Source organism: Hemiscyllium ocellatum, chromosome 37 (assembly GCF_020745735.1).
Source record: "Hemiscyllium ocellatum isolate sHemOce1 chromosome 37, sHemOce1.pat.X.cur, whole genome shotgun sequence".
NCBI classification, from domain to species: Eukaryota; Metazoa; Chordata; class Chondrichthyes; order Orectolobiformes; family Hemiscylliidae; genus Hemiscyllium; species Hemiscyllium ocellatum.
In genome coordinates this window covers 21,072,390-21,096,726 of record NC_083437.1, presented here as the reverse complement: position 1 = coordinate 21,096,726, position 24,337 = coordinate 21,072,390, and the positions used below count along the sequence as shown (strand labels likewise).

At 40.0% G+C, this 24,337-nt stretch overlaps 1 protein-coding gene across 3 annotated transcripts in view; it reads left to right on the top strand.

Annotated features, from left to right (window-relative positions):
• The first annotated feature begins 2,889 nt into the window (after positions 1-2,889).
• Positions 2,890-24,337, top strand: part of padi2 (peptidyl arginine deiminase, type II) — a 42,550-nt gene continuing 21,102 nt past the window's right edge. The window contains exons 1-10 of one of the 3 annotated variants that reach the window (XM_060852176.1): positions 2,890-2,952; positions 3,721-3,828; positions 9,985-10,165; positions 11,311-11,383; positions 12,778-12,839; positions 13,652-13,766; positions 14,002-14,130; positions 15,087-15,244; positions 20,717-20,820; positions 22,495-22,606. In XM_060852176.1, coding sequence (XP_060708159.1) covers positions 3,737-3,828; positions 9,985-10,165; positions 11,311-11,383; positions 12,778-12,839; positions 13,652-13,766; positions 14,002-14,130; positions 15,087-15,244; positions 20,717-20,820; positions 22,495-22,606 — 1,026 coding nt within the window. In that variant the 5' untranslated portion in view covers positions 2,890-2,952; positions 3,721-3,736. Of the gene's footprint in view, positions 2,953-3,013; positions 3,193-3,720; positions 3,829-9,984; positions 10,166-11,310; positions 11,384-12,777; positions 12,840-13,651; positions 13,767-14,001; positions 14,131-15,086; positions 15,245-20,716; positions 20,821-22,494; positions 22,607-24,337 lie in introns of those variants that run through there. The other 2 variants (XM_060852177.1, XM_060852175.1) reach the window with 2 other exon arrangements.

The window sequence follows — 24,337 nt, the reverse complement described above, 5'->3', positions numbered from 1 at the left end:
TGTAGATTAAAATGTATAATCTGATACAATCGAAAGTGTCCTCCAAATGAAAGGAGTACTGAAGATAAGCTGACTTGGGCTGCTGTCATGTATTAGTGACCGGTGGGACTGGTTTGCCATGAAGAAATATGTAAAATATGAAAAATAACAATGGAGTATGAAACTTTGTAAATTGATTATTTCCTATCTTAATCTTTATTTTACCAGCTCCCCTCACTACCAATTTAATGCTAACATTTTGATAAAACAGCAACTGTGATTTTGAATTTAAATCCATCTTCATATAATGTATTCTGTAAGGGTTTTAGGACCCTGGAGCAACTTTACAATGGTGTCACGAAGATGCATCTCACTGGCAGAATGTGGGCAGTGTTAAAAGGAGAGAAATATGTACAGAGAAGCAGAACAATTGGCAAAGTTTAGATTTTTTTGAAAATTAGATTAGATTCCCTACAGTGTGGAAACAGGCCCTTTGGCCAAACAAGTCCACACCGACCCTCCAAAGAATAACCCACCCAGACATGTTTCCATTTGTCTAATGCACCTAACACTATGGGCAATTTATCTGACCTGCACATCTTTGGACTGTGGGAGGAAACCCACACAGACACGAGGAGAATATGCAAACTCCGCACAGACAGTTGCCTGAGGCTGGAATTGAACCTCAGACCCTGGTACTGTGAGGCAGTAGTGCTAACCACTGAGCCACCATGCCACCTATTTATAGAATAGCTTTTTGATAATGTAGCAGTAAGATTAGAACCTCGTAAATCTCTAAGTACCATTGTAATATTCAGTCTTAACATGTTATAAACTGTGTTAGAAGGAAGATCAAGCCTGAATACTGTTCTTTCTCCTGGATCAGTCTGTCTTAAAACAAACACACATGAATGTGGGCATAAAACTGCACAACTTTGGCTGGTCCGCTTACTTCTGTTGTCATATGTCTATGAAACATTTGTGTAAACTGCTTCTTTTCCTCCATTAGCTAGAGTTACTGAGCAATTGTGATGCCCCTACTAAAAACCCAGTTGTGGTCAGCTAACTCACTGCAAATAAACTGCTGTGTGCAATTCAGTGGATTACTTACAAGCCAAAATTGATCCAAGTGTCTTCGACCAATTCTTCTTTTGAATGTTCATGATGTATAATAAAACTCATACAGCATTTTTCCAAGCCACTGCTTCTGTTTTACCTATCACATAGTATCAGCTTCAATTATTTTTTCTCTTACATCATTTACAAGATGTGTGCTTATAATAAAACAGCACCCTTGTTTATTGCCAGTGGGCTGAGGAATGGCAGATGGTGTTGCATTTCCGTATGACAGACCAAGCAGGACATATACAGTTAACGGTAGGTCCTTGGGGAGTGTTGTCAAACAGAGAGCATTGAGTATAGGAGTTGGGAGGTCATGTTGTGGCTGTACAGGACGTTGGCAAGGCCACTTTTGGAGTACTGCATACAGTTCTGATCACCCTGCTACAGTAGGGATGTTATTAAATAGGAAAAGATTTACATGGTACTGGAGGGTTTGAGTTATTTGGAGAGGATGGATATGCTGTGTCTTTTTTCCCCTGAAGTATAAGGAGTGACCTTATAGACATTTTAAAAATCATTAGAGGCATAGATAAGGTGAATAGCAAAGGTACTTTCCTTAGAGTGGGGAATTCAAAACTAGGAGGCATACTTTTAAGACAACAGAAGAAAGATTTAAAAGGGACCTGAGAGACAACTTTTTCACACAGAGTGGATCATGTGTGGTAGACGCAGTTACAGTTACAACATTTAATAGACATTTGGATTGGTACATGAATAAGAAAGGTTATGAGGGATATGGGCCAAATGCAGGCAAATGGCACTATTTTAATTTTGGAACCTTGGTCAGCATGAATGAGTTGGACTAAAGGGTTTGTTTTCATGCTGTATGAGTCTATAATTATTAACTTCAGACACACAGAAAATCCATAAGTTACAAAATCAAAAATCAGAAACCTAAATTTACAATAAATGATATTATATCCCATAAAACTCAGTTTATTTGCACTACCTAGAACCCAGAATTATTGTCAGGCTGATGACCTCTGGCATTCACAATGGGTCATAAATCAATCATCAACTTAGTGCTGGCTGAATCTCACTTTATATAAACCCTGGTGTCATACCATCTACACTTACATCCTCCTTTACTACTTGCAAAGTAACAATGTGTTTTATTAAAACCCACAATGTACAGCAATTCTTTTCTCAGTCCTTTGCTATAAAACATCCTTTTCCCAATTCAGTCCACAATCAAAACAGAAAAAAAAATCAGGTTTTCACACTAAATGTGAGAAGAATTAATCATGTAACATACATACACGTGAATTAGGAGAACCATCATCTACAACTTTTCTTGCAAGTCATGCACTATTCTGATTTGGAATTCCATTGCTGTTCTTTTAATGTAACCAGGTCAAAGCCCTGGAACTACTCCCTGACTGCACAGTTGGGATATTTATTCTCCGCAAGGCAGGTTTATGAGGTCTGCTCACCTTCTCAAAGGCAATTAAAAGTGAGCAATAAAGCGCTGACCTACCTAGTCACACCCACATCTATGAATTAATAAATAATTCTCAATAGTTTAATTGTTTGCCAGTGCTGGCCAAGAACAATCTTTCTAATCTATTAAATTACAGTAAATAGTGTAAAGCTGCAAATCCGAAAAAAATCATAAAATACGAAGTTCTGATGAAAGACTGTGCATCTGAAATGTTCACATCGCTGTTCAATCCGGAGATGCCCTCTGACCTGTGATTTCAATAATTTTCGAAAAAAAAGGGGCTGGTTCTGCAACTTTTTTTCTGAAATGACTGCAAATACCTGGTCAGCCAATTATGTGTTTGTAACTGAGACTTGTTCGTATTTGCAAACTTCATGCTTACTGACACGCAGCTGTGCACAGTCACGGAGGTAAATCTGTTTTGTTCTCTAAATCAATTTTAGTCAACAGATTCACAAACGTCAGGATCTTGTTAAAGTCTATGATTGATACAATGAATTTTAATCTCTATTACGGGAACTTAAAGTTAAGTGTGAGCACAAGAACAGTCTCAAATCAACTGCTTTAAAGTGAGAATTCATTCAAGTGGTTACAGCTCTGTATTTTAACAAGTTGGGACAATTTGGAATGATAATCATCGTGAGTATCAAGTAAGAGATTAAAAAACTGAGTTTCGTCTAAAATCTAAAAGGATCAGAAAATTTCACTAACTCTGTGTGCTGTAAGAAAGTTCTTTAATTGGAAATAGTTTTATTAAATCAGATTGACTGTTGATGTGTTTAAATGATTAATAGAGGATTTCAATAGTAGGAAATATTTGGTTTATTTTCACATGATTTAAAAAGGTTTTCTACAAAGAGGTTAAATGATGTGTAACTATTATAGGAACAGTGTTCTTTATTCTTATAACCAGATAAAATGATTTGTTTGAAGAATAAAATCCTACACTGTTTATTTTGCAGATGAGTATAAAAAATGGGAGACGAGGAGAGCAACTGTTTATTTCAAATAATGGAGTTTTCTCACACCAGAAGACAGATTAAGAGAGAGATTAGTGAACCTGGCTGTTAAGTGAGCAGGGCATTGATTGAGAGGCGTAGGGTCAGAGAAATGTACAGTATGGAAATTTCTATAGATAAGCTTCTATATGAGCTGAAATAGTGACTCTTTCTTTGTAGAACTTAAATCTTCATCATGTCCAAGCAAAGGACCGTACGCCTGGAATGTGGGAAACCCAACCAGGTCATTTATGTGGTGGGAACTGTGCTCAATATTGACATTTACAAGTAAGTTGTAAGGCTCATTTGATTTTTCTTTTATTACATTAATTTATCCTTGACATTCTCCTCAAATGTCATTGTGTAAATGCTGGGCTTCTGAATTCTGAACTCTAAGCCACTTGAGCAAGGGTAACCACTCCATACTTGCTGTCTCATTTTCTTGTTTCACTTGGTTTGTCTATGCTTTTGAGCAGCTACTTATGAGGTTGAATTGCAATGACATGATTCATAGTGCAGGCTGAATATTGTGGAAACACAGGGATCAGGTGTCTCTTGCTAATTTTGTAAAAGTATTATATCATTATATATACTGCTGAAACATTACTTCATGAATAGACATGACTATTCCAACGTTTTACCTGATGTGACAATGCTTCTGTTAGCTCCTGTAACACAAAGAACTGGCTTTGGGATATTATGGTTTTGGAGAATCCAAGATGTTTATTACAACTAATTATTATGTACAAAGTTACATTTCTCAGCCACAAGCCTTGACAATACCAAGCTAGTGGTTTGCAACAGAGGAGCATTTTCCAGTAGAGTGTCCTATTTCAAGTAATCTGAGGTAAGATGGAATATGGCATGTTTATGCCTTAAGGTCATGTGCTATGATTGTATAATGAACATGTCTCGAAATATACTGCCTGTGAGACATAAATACAACAGGTATCTTTCAGCTGCTTGGAAATTGGCACTGACTGACCCAAGCAGAGTACATTTGGTAACCTTGCTTCCCTCAATTTCTTACTTGATATTTAATTTCTCTCTATCTCTCAGTTCAGTTGCATAGGTGACACCAGCAATGCAGTTTAATAGTCATAGAGGTCTACAGCCACAGAAAATGGCCATTCAGAATGGAGACTGGGCAGCTGAGTTCAGGGACTTGTGAGTTTACTCTGAAGCTAAAACTAATATCAAATTTAGTTTGAAATTTGTTTTTAAGTGTCCCAGACAGAGATACTAGATGAAAGGGAAAACGCTTTTCGTGACTGCAGAGAAAATTTGCCCAGAGCAAACCAAGTGAAGCTGTCCTAAACTGAGTCTGAGAAAAGGGTTTTAGGGGGAAATCACAGTGACTCGTCACTGAGGTTCTGGCTGTTTGTCAGGATCTTGCTGGGGTTATAAGTGCAATATCAGGCAGTCTTTTCTTTCCAATGTTTGTAATGAAACTTTCCACCCTTCCTTTTTGAGATGTGTGATATAATTTTCTTTTTGTTTAATAAACCTTTTATTCTTTGTTTTGAAAGTACACTGATAGCCTCTTGTGAATGTGTTTAGCAATTGGCCTGTACAGTTTAATAAAAAGTTTGGATTTAACAAGCCAGGTTGGCACTCTGAGATCTGTCTTAACAAATATTGAGATTAAAACACTGAAAAAAATACAAGTCATTTCCCTCTTTTTGCAATCCAAAATGCTTGCTTTACTTGTCCGAAAGACATTTACATATGCACATGCATAAATTGTTATAATTAGCATGATTTAAAAAAGCTTCATACACACTGATTGGCACAATAATGAGGTACATATATAAGGAACTTGTGAATTAGTGGGGCACCCAGCTCTTTGGTCATAGCTGATCTGATTATTTCACATTCCTGCCTATTCCTGATAACCACTCACCCAATCACTTAAACAAGGATCTACCTACTTCTGCCTTAAAATTATTTAGGCTCTCCTTTAACTGCCCTTTGAGAAAGAGTTCTAAAGACCTATTGTGAGGGTGGTCTGTCTTCCTCTGACAGTTCTGTACCATGAGAGAACTATTGGAATGGAAGTACGACTCCACATTTAAGGGAGTCCTGAGTGAAATGTCCTCTCAGACATGTGGAGCTTCCTTCTTTCTTTTAAAAAGAAAAATAGGATCAGAGTGGCAAAAAAAATCTGGCCTCATATTTGTAAAAAGCGCTACAGCCAAAGAACAAAGAGATGAGAATAAGAAGTTTTAACAAACAAGATGAAAGGCACATACAGAACAAGACAGCATGCAGATTGCTGAAGAATATGCTACACAGCTGATCTGCTAAATTTTGTTGGGGTAATTTAACTGAATAGGCTTTAAAAAACCTCTAGACAAAAGTGAGGACTGCAGATGCTGGAAACCAGAGTTTAGATCAGAGTGGTGCTGGAAAGGCTCAGCAGGTCAGGTGGCATCCGAGGAGCAGGAAAATCAACGTTTCGGGCAGGAGCCCTTCATCAGGAAAACACACTTTTTGACTCTGATCTCCAGCATCTGCAGTCCTCACTTTCTCCTGTTCATTCTGAGAGCTGGCTGTGAGGGAGCTGGATCAGCATCAAGGACTCTCCAAGTATCACTAAAGGGTGTCTTAGTGACGGGATACCGACCTCTGTGGAGTTATTTCACATGCATTTATTTAGTATTATTAAGGCAGTTTCCTGATGAAGGGCTTTTGCCCGAAATGTCGATTTTCCTGCTCCTCAGATGTTGCCTGACCTGCTGTACTTTTCCAGCACCACTCTGATCTAAACTTTAAAAAAACTTCTGCACTGGTCTCTATAACATAACCTCATCTCCTCCTCCTGGGGTCAAGCCTCTCCAGACTACCTTTAGTTCAATTTAAATTCCCATATCAGCTGAGGCCTCCATGAAAGGCCCACCAACTCAACCTCGCCCCTCCATCTGATGTGTGGTGACCTTAACCCCAATCCTCTCTCTCAATCTCACATTCATTCTCATACAGGAATACTGCATTCAATCTGATCTACAGTTATAGGAAAGATCTTGTGAAACTTGAAAAGGTTCAGAAAAGATTTACAAGGATGTTAGTAGGGTGGGAGAGTTTGAGCTACAGGGAGAGGCTGAATAGGCTGGGGCTATTTTTCCCTAGAGCATTAGAGGTTGAGAGGTTACCTTACAGAAGCTTATAAAATCACAAGTGGCATGGGTAGGGTGAATAGTCAAGATCTTTTACTCAGAGGTAGGGAGTCCAAACGTAGAGAGCATAGGTTTAAGGTGAGAGGGGAAATATTTAAAAGGGACCTAAGAGGCAACTTTTTCACGCAGAGGATGGTCCGTATATGGGATGAACTGCCAGAGGAAGTTGTGATGGTTGGTGCAATTATGACATTTAAAAGGCATCTGGATGGGTAAATGAATGGGAAGGTTTTAGAGGGATATCGGCCAAGTGCTGACAAATGGGACTAGATTAATTTAGGATATCTGGTCACGTGGATGAGTTGGACTGGAGGATCTGCTTCCATGCTGTACCTCTCTATGACTCTCTCTCATTCTCCCTCTCTCACACGCACACACTCTCACTCTCTAAGAGGGTAGTACTATGAACCTCTGGTTGTAGATGAGTTTATTTATATACTTCTCCTCAAGAATGCTAGCTTCATAAAACCCACTTTGATGTTTATCATTTTGGATGTCTTGACACTTTTTTACTACATTAATAATATTAAATAAATGCACGTGAAATAACTTCATAGAGGTCAGTATCCCGTCACCAAGACACCCTTAAATGATACTTGGAGAGTTCTTGATGCTTTTCCTGATGAAGGGCTTTTGCCCGAAACATCAATTTTGCTGCACTTTGGATGCTGCCTGAACTGCTGTGATCTTCTAGCACCACTGATCCAGAATCTGGTTTCCAGCATCTGCAGTCATTGTTTTTACCTCAGCTCCCTCACAACCAGCTCTCAGAATGAACAGGAGAAAGTGAGGACTGCAGATGCTGGAGATCAGAGTTGGAAACTGTGGCACTAGGAAAGCACAGCAGGTCAGGCAACATCCAAGGAGCAGGAACATTCCTAATGAAGGACTTATGCCCAAAATGTTAACTTTCCTGCTCCTCAGATGCTGCCTGACCTGCTGTGCTTTTCCAGTGCCACACTTTTTGTCTCAGAGTGAACAGAATGTCTGACACCCCAGTCGTATCTCTTGGCCAGGCTCCCTCCACTGGACCAGATTAACAGCTCCAGTCAGTTTATTCATGTTATGCGGTCTACTTGGCTGACCTTGTTGCAATTGCTACAGCATATAACTCCTGTTGTACATGAAAATATGTACTGTATAAATTTAGAATGTTTACTATAAAGGACATAACACCAGGTTATAGTCCAACAGGTTTAATCGGAAATATACTAGCTTTCGGAGCGCTGCTCCTTCATAACGTGGTGTTGTGTGATTTTTAACTTTGTACACCCCAGTCCAACACTGGCATCGCCAAATCATAATATAAAGGAGGCTGTAATTCTCCAGAAGTGCAGAGGTTAGGAGCTAAATGCCATATGGTGACACCTGGTGGTTAGAATTTGCAACCGCATGCAAACACGCAGCTGTTCTGTATTTCAAGAATTTTAATGGCAAGTCCAATTAAAAATATCATAGGCATTACCAGAAAAATTAGCCAAAAGGAATTCCTGGTGAAAAACTTATGCCTGAAATGGCGACTCTCCTGCTTCTTTGATGCTGCCTGACCGGTGTGCTTTTTCCAGCAACACACTTTTGACTCTGACTGTCCAGTATCTGCAGTCCTCACCTTTTCCTAATTACCAGAAAAAAACACCTAACAGGCAGAAATAGAAATATTTAAATTGGCAACATCATTTGAGTTAAGTTGACATTTTCAATGTAAGCTGTGTAAGTACCTAATTCATGTACATGTGCATGCCCTTTTAATTTTTGATAGATAATATGTGATAGCAAAATTGAGACATTATGCTGCAATACTTCTGCACAAAAAAAAGCAGTAAGATATGTATGGAAACCATCTAGATGAGAAAATCAGAAACACCTTACAAATGGAAATACATAAATTGGGTTACCTTCTGGCATACATTGGCAATTGGTTGTGACATAGGGAATGGAAATTAAGGGAATGTAGTCTGATGAGAGGGCTGTGTGAAAAGATGATGTTCCGTAGGAATCTGTGCTCTGGCCTCAACTTGCCACTATAACAATCAGCGATTTAGATAAAGGAATTGAGTTGTGCATGTAGGTATGTAGATTCCTCCATATTAGCAAGAAATCATAGGTGTTATCAGGAAATTTCAGAGCTTAAGTGAGTGGTGAAAGCTGTGCTGAATGGAGCTCAACAGGGAGACGGGTAATAAAAACAGAAAATTTTGGAAGTACGCAGCAGATCTGGCAGCTACTTAATACATGTTTGTTAAAGCACCCGAAAGCAGCATCTGGAAAAAGTACAAACGTTGTGCTGCTGTTGTAAATTTGAGTTCCTTCAGAGCTCTGCTGGCTGTATCCTACTTGCACAAAACCCACTCCCGTGCATGTCAAACATTGGCCGCCAGCCTATTGTGTGGCTTGATTTTACATTCCACATCTGTGCAATGATCCTCTTAAGTTGTGAAGATACAGCAGTCAGGAATAGACAACGCAACAGCTCTTTGAGATGTGTGCAAGCATGTTCATGCATCATCTTAACAGAACTATGCAGTGCTTTCACAGTACCATATGCAAATCCCATGTTCAAATCTTGTGGACTTGCCCCCTCCATCTCTGTAATCAACCCTACAATCCTTCAAGAATTCTGCATTCGTTTAACTGTGACTACTGTCTATCTCCTAGATCCTAGCACCACTATCTACATCCTAAGGTACAGAAAGCCTTCCTCAAATTTCTTTGCATCTCTCTGCTTTTTAAGATTATGAACAGTCTGTTCCTTTTAATAAAGTTTGGTCATCTGTCCTGATGCCTGGTTTTTGATGAGTTGTCAACTTTTTTTGTCTGATTACATCCCTGTGTAATGCCCTTGGCTTTAAGTAGATTGAAATTTCTGTACAATTCTAAATTGTTGTTACCCACAGCAATCATATAGCGCCTTTACATATCAGCTGTAATGTTCGAGGAGCTGAGTTTTAATTCCAATTGCTGCTGACTGTAAGATTCTCTGAGCAGGGGTAGTCTGGGCTAGGAACTCAGTCCAGTGTTGTATTTCCATAAGTTAAGACATAGCCAGTGAATATTTACCCTTTAGGTGTCTAATCAAAAATGTTGCCCATCTTGTGGTGATTTGGAATATTTGTAAAATGTGGATGATTCCCACAAGGAAGAGATTAAAGATTCCTTGAACTGAGTTAGTATGTGGACTCATTGTCAGTTTAAACCCTGTTTTGAAAAAAAAACATTTGTTTTGAATTAAATGAGTAGCTATCTGGACTTAAATGTTATCTTTGTCCAGGCCGGCACCTCTAGGATCCCGGTTCTTTGAAGTGCACTCCAGTTCTGGTGTCAAGTGTTCCATTTTAGATGTACATAATGTGACTGTTGCAGCTGATCAGGCGACAAGGTGGACCCTCAACAATGGAACCTTGCTTGTGATCACAATGGAAAAAATAAGCAAACATGTCAACGATAACAAGGTAAGATTGCTATACCTCTCCAGGCGTGCTTTCTGCAGAACAAAAATTTAGATAGAAATATTATGCTATGTAAATACTTTATTTTTAAAAAGTACATTATCTTTCCTGTCAATGGGTAGCATAATGAGAAGTTATACACATTTCCGTTGCACAGAACATGTGACAGATAGGGTTGAGCCAGGTCATTTGAGGAAGCAGTTTGGAAGTTTAAAAAAAAGTACAGGTTGACACTAGTGACAGCCATCTAACCCAGTATGATATGCTATATAGGCTTTTCATGCAGCACTGGTGAGTGAATATCAATCAATGAGGTCCTTACATGGGGATTAATTATCTACCAAGAGCCCCTACTGGCACAGGGACAAGAAGACCTCCCATGAATGTTCCCACTTGGATTGATTTGGGGTGTCATGGCAGTGACACCCACACTTGCCATGCTTCTACAACCCCCACCCTGATCCTGTGTGGGAGCCCCTTAAAGCCCATCGTTTGGAGCTAATTACACTAGTAGCAGGTAAAAAGCTAGATATGGCCTTGAAGGAACATATTCGCTGCAGCGTATCAGACTGTTACTCAGCCTGACAGTAAGTCCTGCCACTGCTTCACTGTCTTCTCCTGGAACGTAACATTACATTTCAGAGAAATTGGAAAATATCATTAACCATGACTCATTAAACCGGACTCCTTTTAGTCTATGCTTTAATTTTCATAACAATTCTTATAAATGTTCACTAATTTCATCTAAATTTATGGTTCTGGAAGTTCAGCCACAACAGCAGTAAGACTAACTGACTTATAATTTGATGATTGTTCCCTATTCTTCAATTGACTTCAGTAGGAAGGGAACAAAATCAAAAACGTGCTGAAGCAATTCAGCAGGTCAGACAGCATCAGTAGAGAGAAAAACAGTCAATGTTTAGAACTGTTCTGATGAAGAGTCCCTGGACTCGAAATGTTGACCCTGCATTCTCTCTACAAATGCTTCCAGTTCTGCCAAGTTTCCCCAGCACTTCGCTTTTTGTTTCAGATTTCTAGCATCCACAGTTCTTTGTTTTTATTATCAATAGCAAGGGAGTTTGGGCACAGTGTGTAATGACTGGCCGATCCAAAATATTCCCAATCTGATGTCTGAACTCTTCCTGTAGGTTACTGTTATCTTTTATGGAGACAAGTTGGATAAACCAGTTGACAAGATAGTTTTCGAGCTCACAGCTATCTGTAAGTAACTAAACACTTTAGCTAAACAGGTCTTGCAATTCCAAGATATGAGATGCACTGTTTATGTCAATGGGGAATGAATTTTGTTTTGCTGAGGTGCTACAGAGATATTTACACAAAATGTTGTGGGATGGATTGTTAAGTGGGATGGTGATTTGTGTAAACCTGAGTTAGCTGTAGGAATATTGAGCTGGGGTGCATGAAAATTACAGCACAATCTTTTTAAAAAGCCAATTCTGGCTGAAAGCTTTGCAGCTAAAGAGCTATACATGTGGTCACATGAATGGCATCCAGATTACCTGAATATTTTGAGACTGGATCATGTTGCAAGAATGCAGGGTAACCCAGAATGAAGAAGCCAAAGTTGGGACAGGTACATATCACAAAGGTGATGATGGACTTTCCACAGTTTGAAAATTCCAAATTTTCATTTGGTTGTTCTTAGAGTGTAGACATTGATGGCACGACCAGTATTTATTACTCACCCCCATTTGCTATTGAAAATATTTGAGGAAAGTTAAGGATTAATCATATTTCTGCATGTTTGAAGTCACATGTAGACCAACTGGTAAAGACAGTAGATTTCCTTCCCTTAAGGACTTGAGTGAACTTGCCAAGTCATTACAACAATTCAGTAGTTTGTCATCATTCCAGATGCTGTTTAAGAGACATTCTTGGCCTTTATTGCAGCTTTTATTTCAAACTGATTTTTAAAATTCCTCAGTTCCTACAGTGAGATTTGAATTCAGTTCTCTGAGTCATTATCTTGGGTCTTAGCATTACTAATCTGGTAACATAACTGCTATGCCAGCGTATCCCCAGGGAGGCAGAGAGTTTTGACTGATTGTCTTTATCAAAATGATCTTTGAACCACTGGGAGGCAGTTATTACTGGAATTGAATGTCAACTCCTCTCCCCCAAAGCCTGCAGACAAAAGCTGCAAAAAACATTTAATGACTAGTGACAGAATAACACACCAGCCATTCTCCTTTTTCTGCGCTGGGCACGCTGATCACTACCCAGAAGGAAAAACCCAGTAAACCGAACTGGTGAATGAGACATAACTGGTCTGACACATCCTGTTTACTTCAGAACAGAGAATTAATGTGAGCAATACCTTCATTTCTAGATATTGATGTTTTTACTGAGTTTTTTTCTCTTTGCGTAGTATTCACATATATAACCATTCACAGTGCACCCCGTTTTTTGGTGGTCTTTAACTTTGTCTTTTGCTTTATGACTTCCCATAGCCCTTAACTGCAATGACTTACATGCGCAAGACGAGAACAATTGCCTCCGTTTTGACAGAGCAATTCCTCCAAGTTTAATTTTCCCTTGACAATCAATCCACTGTCCCCAGTTGGTGATTATTCTCTGTGTCCCTTCTTTAATAGTCATATCTCTGGATGTGGATGCAGATCGTGATGGCAAAGTTGAGAAGAATAATCCCAATAAGGTAAATGAACAAAAACCTGCACTTTATGCTCCATAATGTATTTAGTCATAGAGATGAAAAGTCTCCCCTTTGTTTACAGCAATGTTGGTGGAAGAACTAGAGAACACCAGAAAACAAGAAGAATAATTTGTACATTTTGCCTTTTAGTGTAGTAAATCATCCCTCAGGGTTCACAACATTCTCAGTCAAAATGTAACACTAAGATACAAAGCGATATTAGGATATATGCCTAAAATCTTGGTCAAGGAGGCAAGGTTCGAGAAGTTATAGCATGGACAGTTGAAGGCACAGTTGTTAATAACGGAAGGAAAGGTTCTGGTGAAGTGTATGTAGCCACAATTGGAGGAATATCGAGATATCGAAGCCTTGGAGGACTGGGTGACGAAACAAAAATAGAAAGGTATGTGGTCAGCTCACTTGTCAGGATGGTTTCTTTGTGATGCAGAGTGATGCTAACTGCACAGTTTCAATTCCCAATCCAACTGATGTTGCCAAAAAGGTCTCATGTTCTCAACTTCACCCTTGCCTGAAGCATAGTGACCTTCAGGTTAGACTTATAAGCAGCCCCCCCCCCGAACAAAAATGCGAGAGAGGCACTCTCTCATTATCTTACATTGCATTTTATTTAGGGATCCTTCAGGATATTTTTTAACTGCATCACTTTGAATAAGCTTTTGATTACCTCTCCTAATTTCTCCTCCTTTTATCTTAATGTTTGTTTTCTGCTTGATTTTGTGAAGAGACTCAAGATATTTCTCTTCTATGTTAAAGGCACTATATAAATGTAAGCTTTTCTGATTTCTCTTTCTCAGGGTTCTTGGAAGTGGGGTCCTAACGGACATGGAGCAATTCTTCTTGTGAACTGTGACAAGGAGATTGGATCTGCTGGATCCGACAGATATGATGATATAGTGCCAGTATTTGAAGGTGATGGGACATGTGTTGACATACCACTGGCTGAGTCAAGTGCACTCAGAAATGAATTTTTGTGGGTGCATAAGGTTGAAATATAACTGCAAAAGTAATAAATGATCACTTTCTGGTGAGGTGATAAAAATATACCAAGAAATGTAGAGATTTCTGGCCTGTTTGCTCATTGAACATCCTGAGAATGTAACTGCTCCCATTATTTACTGTCATATTTGGATGATTTTTCTTTCAGACCTTGGAGATATGTCTCATATGATCCTAAGAACTGAAGGACCTGACTCTCTGCCGCCTGGCTATAAACTTCAGCTGTACATTTCAGCTTCTGATAAAGATAAAGTACATGTCTTTCGTCATGATATATGTGAGTTGGTGGCTGTGATTTTCACACTGGGATTGTGATTCCTGGGTTATTTCCAGGTCCTAATCCCTTGCTTCAACACTGTCACTTGTTGAAATGTGAATGCCCTAACTGGGCAAGAGGCAAGCTAACTGCTCGATTAGAGGCACCAAGTGTAACCATGGAATTGCCTGTAAAGCATGCCAAAGGCAGCCATGATAGCCCCTGCCATTGCCCTGCAGAAGGCAATAGGTAGCATCTCAGAGGGCCAGCAACCTCAATGAGCACAAAAGTGGCCAAAGGCAAAATTGCACATAAAGCGCAAGATTCAGTGCAAGATCCCCCAGCTTCTGACATTTTTAGGAACTAGAGCACATGTAATTCCTGCCCATTTTGTACCCAACTACTGTGCACCTGAATGTTGAGGGTTGGACATTGTAAATGCCTCTACTGCCCTTCCAGAGCTCGTAGTCCCTCAAAGCTTTTAACTGGAGGTGATCGTGTTCCTGTTACATAATCTCCACCTTCCCTTTTAAAAATTGTGTTGCATTCTGCAAGATGCAATGCTATCCAGTTGAAAAATTTTTCAAATGATTTCAACACACCCACCCAATCTTACCAGCAATTGAAAATCCCAAGCTATTTGTTTGATATTCTTTAGAATGTTAGATTTTCTTGAATGCCATTACCTTTCTCTCTCTATTAATTTCCAGGTTTTAAATACCCAATTTTTATAACACATCATTCTTGCCTCCTGATTTGTTTAATCTACTATTTGCTTACAAGCTTAGTGCAGCTCTGAATTGTGGACTTAGGGCACACATTCTGGTTTTTCAATTTTCTCAAATAAAATAAAACAAGGAAATCTTTGAATGTTATTATCAACTTTCCATATGTTTCATGTTCTCACCCTGGTTTACAAAGGTTCTAATGCACGACCTTGTTCAATTGTTTTTTGTATTTTGTTTTGCACACTACAGCAAAAATGACGAATGTACTGGGTAGAAAGAAACTGTCCATTGTTATGGATTATACTAAAGGAAACAATGAATATCATTTCTTTGTCGAGGGGCTCATGTTTCCAGATGAGAAGATTAGAAGCTTGGTCACCTTCAACCTCAGCCTGCTTGAACCAATGGTAAAATTTGTACCCAGTTTACGGTGTATTCTGTGAATGGTGGGGTTGGATGCATATGTGGGTTAAAGCCATTGTATCCAATGCAGACTGTAAGATTCTAGCTTCTTTGTCATAGAGTCATAGAATCATAGAGATGTACAGCATGGAGACAGACCCTTTGGTCCAACCCATCCATGCCGACCAGATATCCCAATCCAATCTAGTCTCACCTGCCAGCACCCGGCCCATATCCCTCCAAACCCTTCCTATTCATATACCCATCCAAATGCCTTTTAAATGTTGTAATTGTACCAGCCTCCACCACTTCCTCTGGCAGCTCATTCCATACACGTACTACCCTCTGTGTGAAAAAGTTGCCCCTTAGGTCTCTTTTATATCTTTCCCCTCTCACCCTAAACCTATGCCCTCTAGTTCTGGACTCCCCGACCCCAGGGAACAGACTTTGTCTATTTATCCTATCCATGCTCCTCATAATTTTGTAAACCTCTATACGGTCACCCCTTAGCCTCCGATGCTCCAGGGAAAACAGCCCCAGCCTGTTCAGCCTCTCCCTGTAGCTCAGATCCTCCAACCCTGGCAACATCCTTGTAAGTCTTTTCTGAACCCTTTCAAGTTTTGCAACATCTTTCCGATAGGAAGGAGACCAGAATTGCATGCAATATTCCAACAGTGGCCTAACCAATGTCCTATACAGCCGCAACATGACCTCCCAACTCCTGTAAATATACTCTGACCAATAAAGGGAAGCATACCAAATGCCTTCTTCACTAACCTATCTACCTGCGACTCCACTTTCAAGGAGCTATGAACCTGCACTCCAAGGTGGTGAAGGAAGTGGATGCTTGTGAATGCGGTGCCATTCAAGCAAGCTGCTTTGGTCTTGGATAGTGTCAAGTTTCTTGCATGTTCTTGGAGCTGTACCCATCCAGACAAGTGTTGAGTATATCATCACACTCCTGACTTGTGTCCTGTAGATGGTGGACCGACTTTGGGGATTGCTAGTCCCTGCCTTCTTGTAGCCATTGTGTTATGTGGCTAGTCCAGTGAGTTTCTGATCAATGATAACCTCAAAAAATGTTTGTTGATATTGGGGCTTCAGTGATGGTAACACCATTGAATGTTAAGGGGCAGTGGTTAGATGGTCTCCTATTGAAGATGATCATTGCCTGCCATTTGTCTAGCATGAATATTACTAGCCACATGGCAGCCCAGGCCTGGATATTGACCAGATCTTGTTGCATTTGAACATGGACTACTTCAGTATGTGAGGAGTTGAGAATTGTGTGGAACACTATGCAAGCATCAGTGAGCACCCCATTTCTGACCTTATAATGGACCGAAAGTCATTGATGAAGTAGCTGAAGATGATTGGGGCGAGGACACTACCCTGAGGAAGTCCTGCAGAAATGCACTGGAATTGAGATGATTGACTTCCATCAGGCACAACCATCTTCTTACGTGCCAGGTATGACTCAAACCAGAGGGGTATTTGCCCCCGATATCCACTGATTCCAGATTCTAGATTGGAGTGGTGCTGAAAAAGCACAGCAGTTCAGGCAGCATCCGAGGAGCAGGAAAATCAACGTTTCGGGCAAAAACCCGTTATCAGGAATAGAGCTCTAATTTAGAATCTGGTTTCCAGCATCTGCAGCCCTTGTTTTTACCTTGTTTTTACCCACTGATTCCAGTTTTGCTTTGGTTCGTTGATATCACAGTGGCTTAATATCAAGGACTGTCACTCTTACCTCATCTCTGAAATTCAGCTCTTTTCACTATGTTTGAACCAAGGCTGTAATGAGGTCAGGAGCTGTGTGGCCCTTGTGGAATCCAAACTGGGTGTCACAGAGCAGTTTATAGCTGAGCATGTGCTGCATGATAGCACTGTTGATGACACCTTCCATCAGTTTGCTAATGATTTTGAGTAGACCAATGAGGTAGTGATTGGCCAGGTTGGATTTGTCCTGCTTTTTGTGGACAGGATATTCAGGACAATTTTCCACATTTGTTGGGTAGGCTCCAGGGTTGTAAATATTCTGAAAGAGCTTTGCTCAGAGAGTGGCAAGTTCTAAAACACAAATCTTCAGTACTGTTGCAGGTCTGTTGTCAGAGTCCATAGCGTTTGCAGTACCAATTGCCTCCAACCGTTTCTTGATATCATATGGAGTGAATTGAATTGGTTGAAGACTGGTATCTGTGATGCTGGGTAGCACTGGAGCAGGCTGAGATGAATCATCCACTCTGTGAATGCTTCAGCCTTATCTTTTGCACTGATGTGCTGGGCTACCCCATCGTTGAGAATGGGTATATCATGGACCTTCCCTTCCAGTGAGTTGTTTAATTCTCCACCACTGTTCACAGCTGGTTAAGGCAGAACTGCAGAGCTTTGATTTGATCTATTGATAGTAGGATCATTTAGCGCTGTCTCTAACTTGCTTATGCTACCTGTTTGGTAGCTTTACCAGGTAGACACCTCATTTTTAGGTATATCTCATGCTGCTTCTAGCATGCCCTCCTGCACTCTCTGAAATAACAACAGAGGCCACTATCCCAACATCAAATCACACTTTATTTACACACAGAGTCCTTGACACTGATCCAGTTCCCTCGGAGCCACTGTCAGAGTGAACAGGATGTCTGACACTCTTATTTTTATCTGTCAGCCAGGGCTCCCTGATTGAGGCTATTAATTTGGTCCAATCAGGGAATTCATGTTCTGTGTGGTCTACCTGGCTGACCTTGTTGCAACTATACTCTCTGCTGAACCAAGGTTTATTCCCTGACTTGATGTTAATGGTTGAGTGAGGAATATGCTAAACCAAGAGGTTGCATATTTTGCTGGAGTACAATTCTGCTCCTGTTGGTGCCCTACAACACCATGAACGAGCTGAAAATGTGTTGCTGGTTAAAGCACAGCAGGTTAGGCAGCATCCGAGGAATAGGAAATTCGACGTTTCGGGCATAAGCCCTTCCTGATGAAGGGCTTATGCCCGAAACGTCGAATTTCCTATTCCTTGGATGCTGCCTAACCTGCTGTGCTTTAATCAGCAACACATTTTCAGCTGTGATCTCCAGCATCTGCAGACCTCATTTTTTACCCTACAACACCATATAGATGCCCAGTCTTGAGTTGCTAGGTCTGTTCGTTGTCAGTTCTATTTAGCATAATGACAGTGACACATGACTTGACATCGGGTATTCTCATTGTAAAGGTGGGATTTTATCTACCCAAGGACTGTGTAGTAGTCATTCTTATTCAATACTGTCATAGACAGATGCATCTGCTGCCGGCAGCTTGATAAAGATGAGATTAAGTAAGTCCATCTCTCTTGGTTTCCTCACCACATGTCTCAGAGTCAGTCTAGCAGCTATGTTCTTGAGGACTTGACCAACTGGATCAGTATTGCTCCTGCCAAGCCCCTCTTGGTGGTGGACGTTGAAATCCCAAACCACAGTACATTTTGTACCCTTGCCATTTTCTGTGCTTCCTCTAAGTTTTGTTCAACGTGGAGCACTGATTTATCAATCGAGGGAAGACAGTTCATGGTAATCAGCAGGAGGTTTTCTTGTCCATATTCAACCTGAAGCCATGAGACTTCAGAGGGTCTGGAATCAATGTTGTGTACTCATAAGCCACTTTGCTCTTGAGAAGATAGTGGTTAGCTGCTTTGTTGAACAGCTGAAGTCCAGTACTGTAGGTAGATGCACAAAAGGTAGGGAGGGAATTCCAGGATTTAGACCCAGCAACAGTGATGTATTTCCAAGTCAGAATGATGAGTAACATGGAAGGGAATTTGCAGGTGGTGGTGTTCCCATGTGACTGCTGCCCTAGTCCTTCTAGGTAGAAGTGGTCATGAGATTGAAAGGTGTTGCCAAAGGATCTTTGGTGAAATAATTTGGTCAAATCATGTCTTTGTAGGACTGAACTGTGCAAAGATTAGTGGATGCTTTTTATCTACATTACAACTTTTTTAAAAGATCATAATTTGCTATAAGGTGATGCAGGACATCACAGGATTGTAAATGGCACTTGTATCGATGCAAGTACTTTCTTGCTATGTGGAGTTCCATTCTTGTGCATTCTTGCAACTTTTGAAGATTTTGAACAATAACATTGAAATATAAACTTCTGTCCTATAAAAGGAGTTAGCAGAATTCTTTGACATTGTGGGGAATTGTAATGGTGTGGGGCCATAACAGGCAGGTGTGAAATGACTTTAACTGCTCTTTATTGAAGGGACTGAGCTGACCATTATATCCTCCTGTCACTGGATGTTGTTGCACACACTCCTTCCTCTGCAACTTCATTATGCTGTGAGAAATAATGTCCTTCCATATTCTTTATAATCATTGTCTTTCAGCTTCCAAAAGTCTTGCACATTGTCAGGACATTGTAATGTATGCATCATGCTATAATAATCATTGAGCTCTCACAGGCTTGTACAACAGAGTTTTATACAGGAAACTAGAGTGGACTTGAAAGATATTCATTTGTCTCCTCCACTGCATTTCCAGTTCATACAGTGCAAGCATCATGAATGTATAGATTCTTCTATTTGGAGAACCTTAATTAATTGAGAAATCATCACTGTAGACAGCCCTTATCAAGGCAGCTTCCTTGTATTTGACATTCACATGAAAAACAAGGAAATTGGCAGTGAGTGCTCGTTGTGAGTTAATGATGATGAAAGCCTTGCTATTCATCAAATTGAGAAAGTAGGGGTCATTATCATTTGGTGCTTTGAGTGGCATGTGTATTCAGTCAATAAATCTTTCCATCTGTGGGAATCTTAATTATCTAAAGAACTAGATAACTGTATCTCTTTTTTGGGTTAGTTTTGGATTAATTTTCTAGGGTGTTAGCCTGCGGTTGACATTTCCCAAATAATTTCGGGGGTGAGGGGTGTTGGGCCATTGGAAAGTTGTGGTGGCACCTTGCCATTCCTGTAGAGACATTAGAGAATTGAAAGGGTCACTGTAATTTTCTGTTACTTGCTGGCCTTTCTAAAGATCTGGAAAGAAATTCAGCAGCATTTACAAAGCTGAGCTCAAGCTAATTCTCAGCTAGTGGGACTTTATTTGGGATTAAAACTATAAATTTAATGCAGATTTGTCATAGTAACTAAAACATTAGGGTAATAATTACATTTGTGTCTCCAGTAATTCTTACTGGATGCAAGGGGATGTACAGAATACTCCCCCAGTTGATATGAATTTCGAGATAAAAGTAAGAGTAAAATGCAGTGAAAATCCATCAGTTATGAATTCACTACAAAGGTGAGCCTCTTCCTACTGGCTCCTAAGCAGGATTACGCATGTTATTAGACAAGCCGGGAAACTTAGTCCAGGAAGTATAAGGTTTTAATTGACGAAGTTGCATTATATGAGGTGAAGGGGAATATGTACTGCTGGAAAGTGAAATGTCAACACAAGTTTCTGTAAATGAATGATATTTGAATGCATTTTTTTTTCTAGATTGAAGGACATGCTCCCATTTTCACTGAACACGTCATATTCCGTTTAGCTCCATGGATAATGTTGCCTATTACTCTGGCTCCTCAGGAAGTGTTTGTGTGCAGGTATGAGACTGTCTTATAAAGAAGCAACTGGTTTTCATCATGGATTGAGCATCAACTTTCTTTAGTACATGCAATAGTTCTCAAGATCAACCTTGTAAATAGTCACTGAAGTTGCCAGCTGCAGTTTGGTCAAATTTAATCATTGAGTTTGCTTTCAGTTGGCTAAGTTTGGATTGCCATTAGGGCAGTTATGGAGCAATATGTGATTTTGTATAATCTTTACCAGAGAGACCTGATATACCAAATATCTCAATATAATGACTGACTCTCCAGCAAGTTTATCAAACTGATTATTTCTTTTTCTAGTTTTCTCTGTAACTATAGACCTCTTAAACTAATGTCTGTCATGGAGTTATTATTATAACCTGTTAATAATGAGAGTGATCATTTGCATAATACAATAGACTAGTCAACCTCCATCTAACTAAACTAAATGAATTGTTAGAGGAGGGTTTTAACATGCTAAATCATGAAATGTGTAAAGGTGTTATTTATATGGTTTTCCAGAAGACATAGATCTAAACAGAAAATTATTAGCAAAATGTTGTCCATGGAATTGAAGGGAACTGATTCATATGTCAATAGAATTGGTCAGGAAGTAGAAGACAGTCAAACTATAGCAAGTACTCCAGTCGGCTGGAAGTGACTAATGACGCCCTTCAAGGATCTGATCTGGATGTCAGGTTTTCAACATATTTATCAATGACTTGAAAGAAGGAGTAGCAAGCCGTGGGCGGCACGGTGGCACAGTGGTTAGCACTGGTGCCTCACAGCGCCAGAGACCCGGGTTCAATTCCTGCCTCAGGCGACTGACTGTTTGCACGTTCTCCCCGTGTCTGCGCGGGAGTAACAAAGAAGATTGATGAGGGCAGAGCAGTAGATGTGATCGGCACGGTGGTTACCACTGCTGCCTCACAGTGCCAGAGATCCGGGTTCGATTCCCGCCTCAGGCGATTGACTGTGTGGAGTTTGCACATTTTCTGCGTGGGTTTCCTCCGGGTGCTCCGGTTTCCTCCCACAGTCACAAAGATGTGTGGGTCAGGTGAATTGGCCATGCTAAATTGCCTGTAGTGTTAGGTAAGGGGCAAATGTAGGGGTATGGGTGGGTTGCGCTTCAGCGGGTTGGTGTGGGCTTGTTGGGCCGAAGGGCCTGTTTCCACACTGTAAGTAATCTAAAGTTAAATTTGCTAACAACCATAATTTAACTGACAGAGTAAGCATAAATGGGAGTAGAAAAGAAAATTGGGCAAAACTGTGACCTGTGGAATTCAATGTGTGGACAATGTGGTGAAGTATGCAGTATTCCACCTTGAACCAAAGAAATGGAGAGGGGTAGGAATTATGAAACAAGGATTTTGGAGGTCCGTGTACAGAAACCACAGAAAGGTACTGGAAAGTTGTAAAAACATTGAAAAGGTTTAAGGACTGTTAGTCTCAGTCTTAACAGTTAAATGCAAATAGTTGAAATTTTGTGCTTCAATTAAATAAAACTTTTCTAAAATGAGTTCTAGGAAGGATATAGTGACTTTCGAGGGGATAAAGCATACATTCCAGGGCTGAAAAGGTTAAATTATGAAAAGAGATTTTAAAGAATTAACCTAGGAGTATGGACAATTAAGTGTTGATCTAGTCCAGCTGTTCTCTTCAATAGAATCTTATTTCTTTTTTGTCTAGTGTAAGCAATAATGCAAAATTCCTTAAGGAATTCAGTGCTCTGGTGGAGAAGGCAGAGTGCAAGCTGACAGTTTGTCCTGAAGAAATGAATCGCCATGATCGCTGGATACAGGTAAAATATTGAGTTCCTAAAATTCCAGTTTGCAGGAAGAGTGAACACATGTAAAAGGTAAGTGCTGCAGTAACCTTCACATCCAGGAACAGCACGTGTAGTACTAAAAGATGGTCTCCAATGAGGCCATGAAGACCAGAAAACATCTTTGGGGTAATAGAATCTCTAAATGAAATTTAGTTGCAATAGGTGCAGAAAAGAGCTCCTTGATACCCCCCTCAATTTGCTCAAATACAGCCAAATCTCTATCTCCTTCCTCTTCTTTTACATCAAAGAATGCTAACTAACTGGACAAGATCTCAGTCTACCTGGGCAGAGTACTGTCTTCACTTGCTTCACCTGGCTGTCAAATTTTGTTGATCAAGGGTTGAATATCCCAGATCTTCAACAAATAAATTGCAAAAATAGTTTGTATGGTTTGATATTTTAATTAAATAAAAAAAGCAATTAATGGTACTAATTCGCTAGAAATTTATGTTTTCAAATTAGAATGTAATATTGGTAATTCCAGATCTTAAGCTGAATTTTCACAGTACAAATACATAAGCACATTGAAAACATCGATAATGCAGTTTACATTTGGGATGTTAACACAATCGACAAAACTAGTACAGACAAACATGGGTCTCTTGTTATGTCAGTCCTGATGAAGGGGCCCTGCTTGAAATGTTGATTCTCCTGCTCTCGGATGCTGCCTGACTGCTATGCTTTTTCCAGTACCACACTTTATTGACCTTGACTCTCCAACATCTGCAGTCCTCACTATTCCCTTGTTTTTAACTTTTATCTAGAAGAATATTGATGATATTACTTAATATCTATATTTACTAAAATTTGTAAGAATTGTAAATCAAAAAGGGAATTTTTTTAGGGTCTTAGATGGTGCAAGTCACTTAAAAATTGGCCTTGTATCAAGCAGTTATGAAGTTAATTTAGCTAAAAATCACACAACACCAGATTATAGTCCAACAGATTTATTTGGAAGCACTAGCTTTTGGAGTGCCGCTCCATCTTCAGGTGATTGTGGAGAATAGGATCATGATCACAGAATTTATAGCTGAAGGAGTCCAGTGTCATGGAGATGTGATAAATTAAACAATTTTAGATCAAATCTTTCATCTTTTTAGAATGGGATATGCTGGTTTCTGTTCTTTGACATGTAAATCCCAGAATTTATTTTAAATTACATTCTCAACATAACTCAGCAATGAGGTGACCCACTCTCTCACACACACACCTACATACTCACACGCCCATGCACACCCTCTCTCATACCTGTTGCCTCGTCAAAAAACACCAGCTGATTAGTTAAACATGTTTCCCATTTAGAAACTTTAGCTTGCCACTTGTGAACACCATTTCATTTTCTGCAAAATGGACCCTGCAGCCTTCAATACTCAAATCAAACTCAATAATATTATGGCCTGAGTACCTTCTATCATGTACTTACTCCAACATAGGTTTTGTCAACACATGGGCTGCTAACACAACTATTCAATTGTCAGCTACTAATGGTCTCCCTTAGCAGCTACTGATTATTTCAGGTTGACATATACCCATTCCTTTGTCTGCCTAACTGTTGTTCTCACTCTTGCTATTTCGGCTCCAGCTCCATTTTTAACTGTCCCTCCCTCCCCCGCCTTATCTTCAGATACAGTAGTCCCTCCATTCCCACCGAGGTTACATTCCAAGACCTACTGAAGAAGCCCGAAACCGCGGATAGGGGCGAAC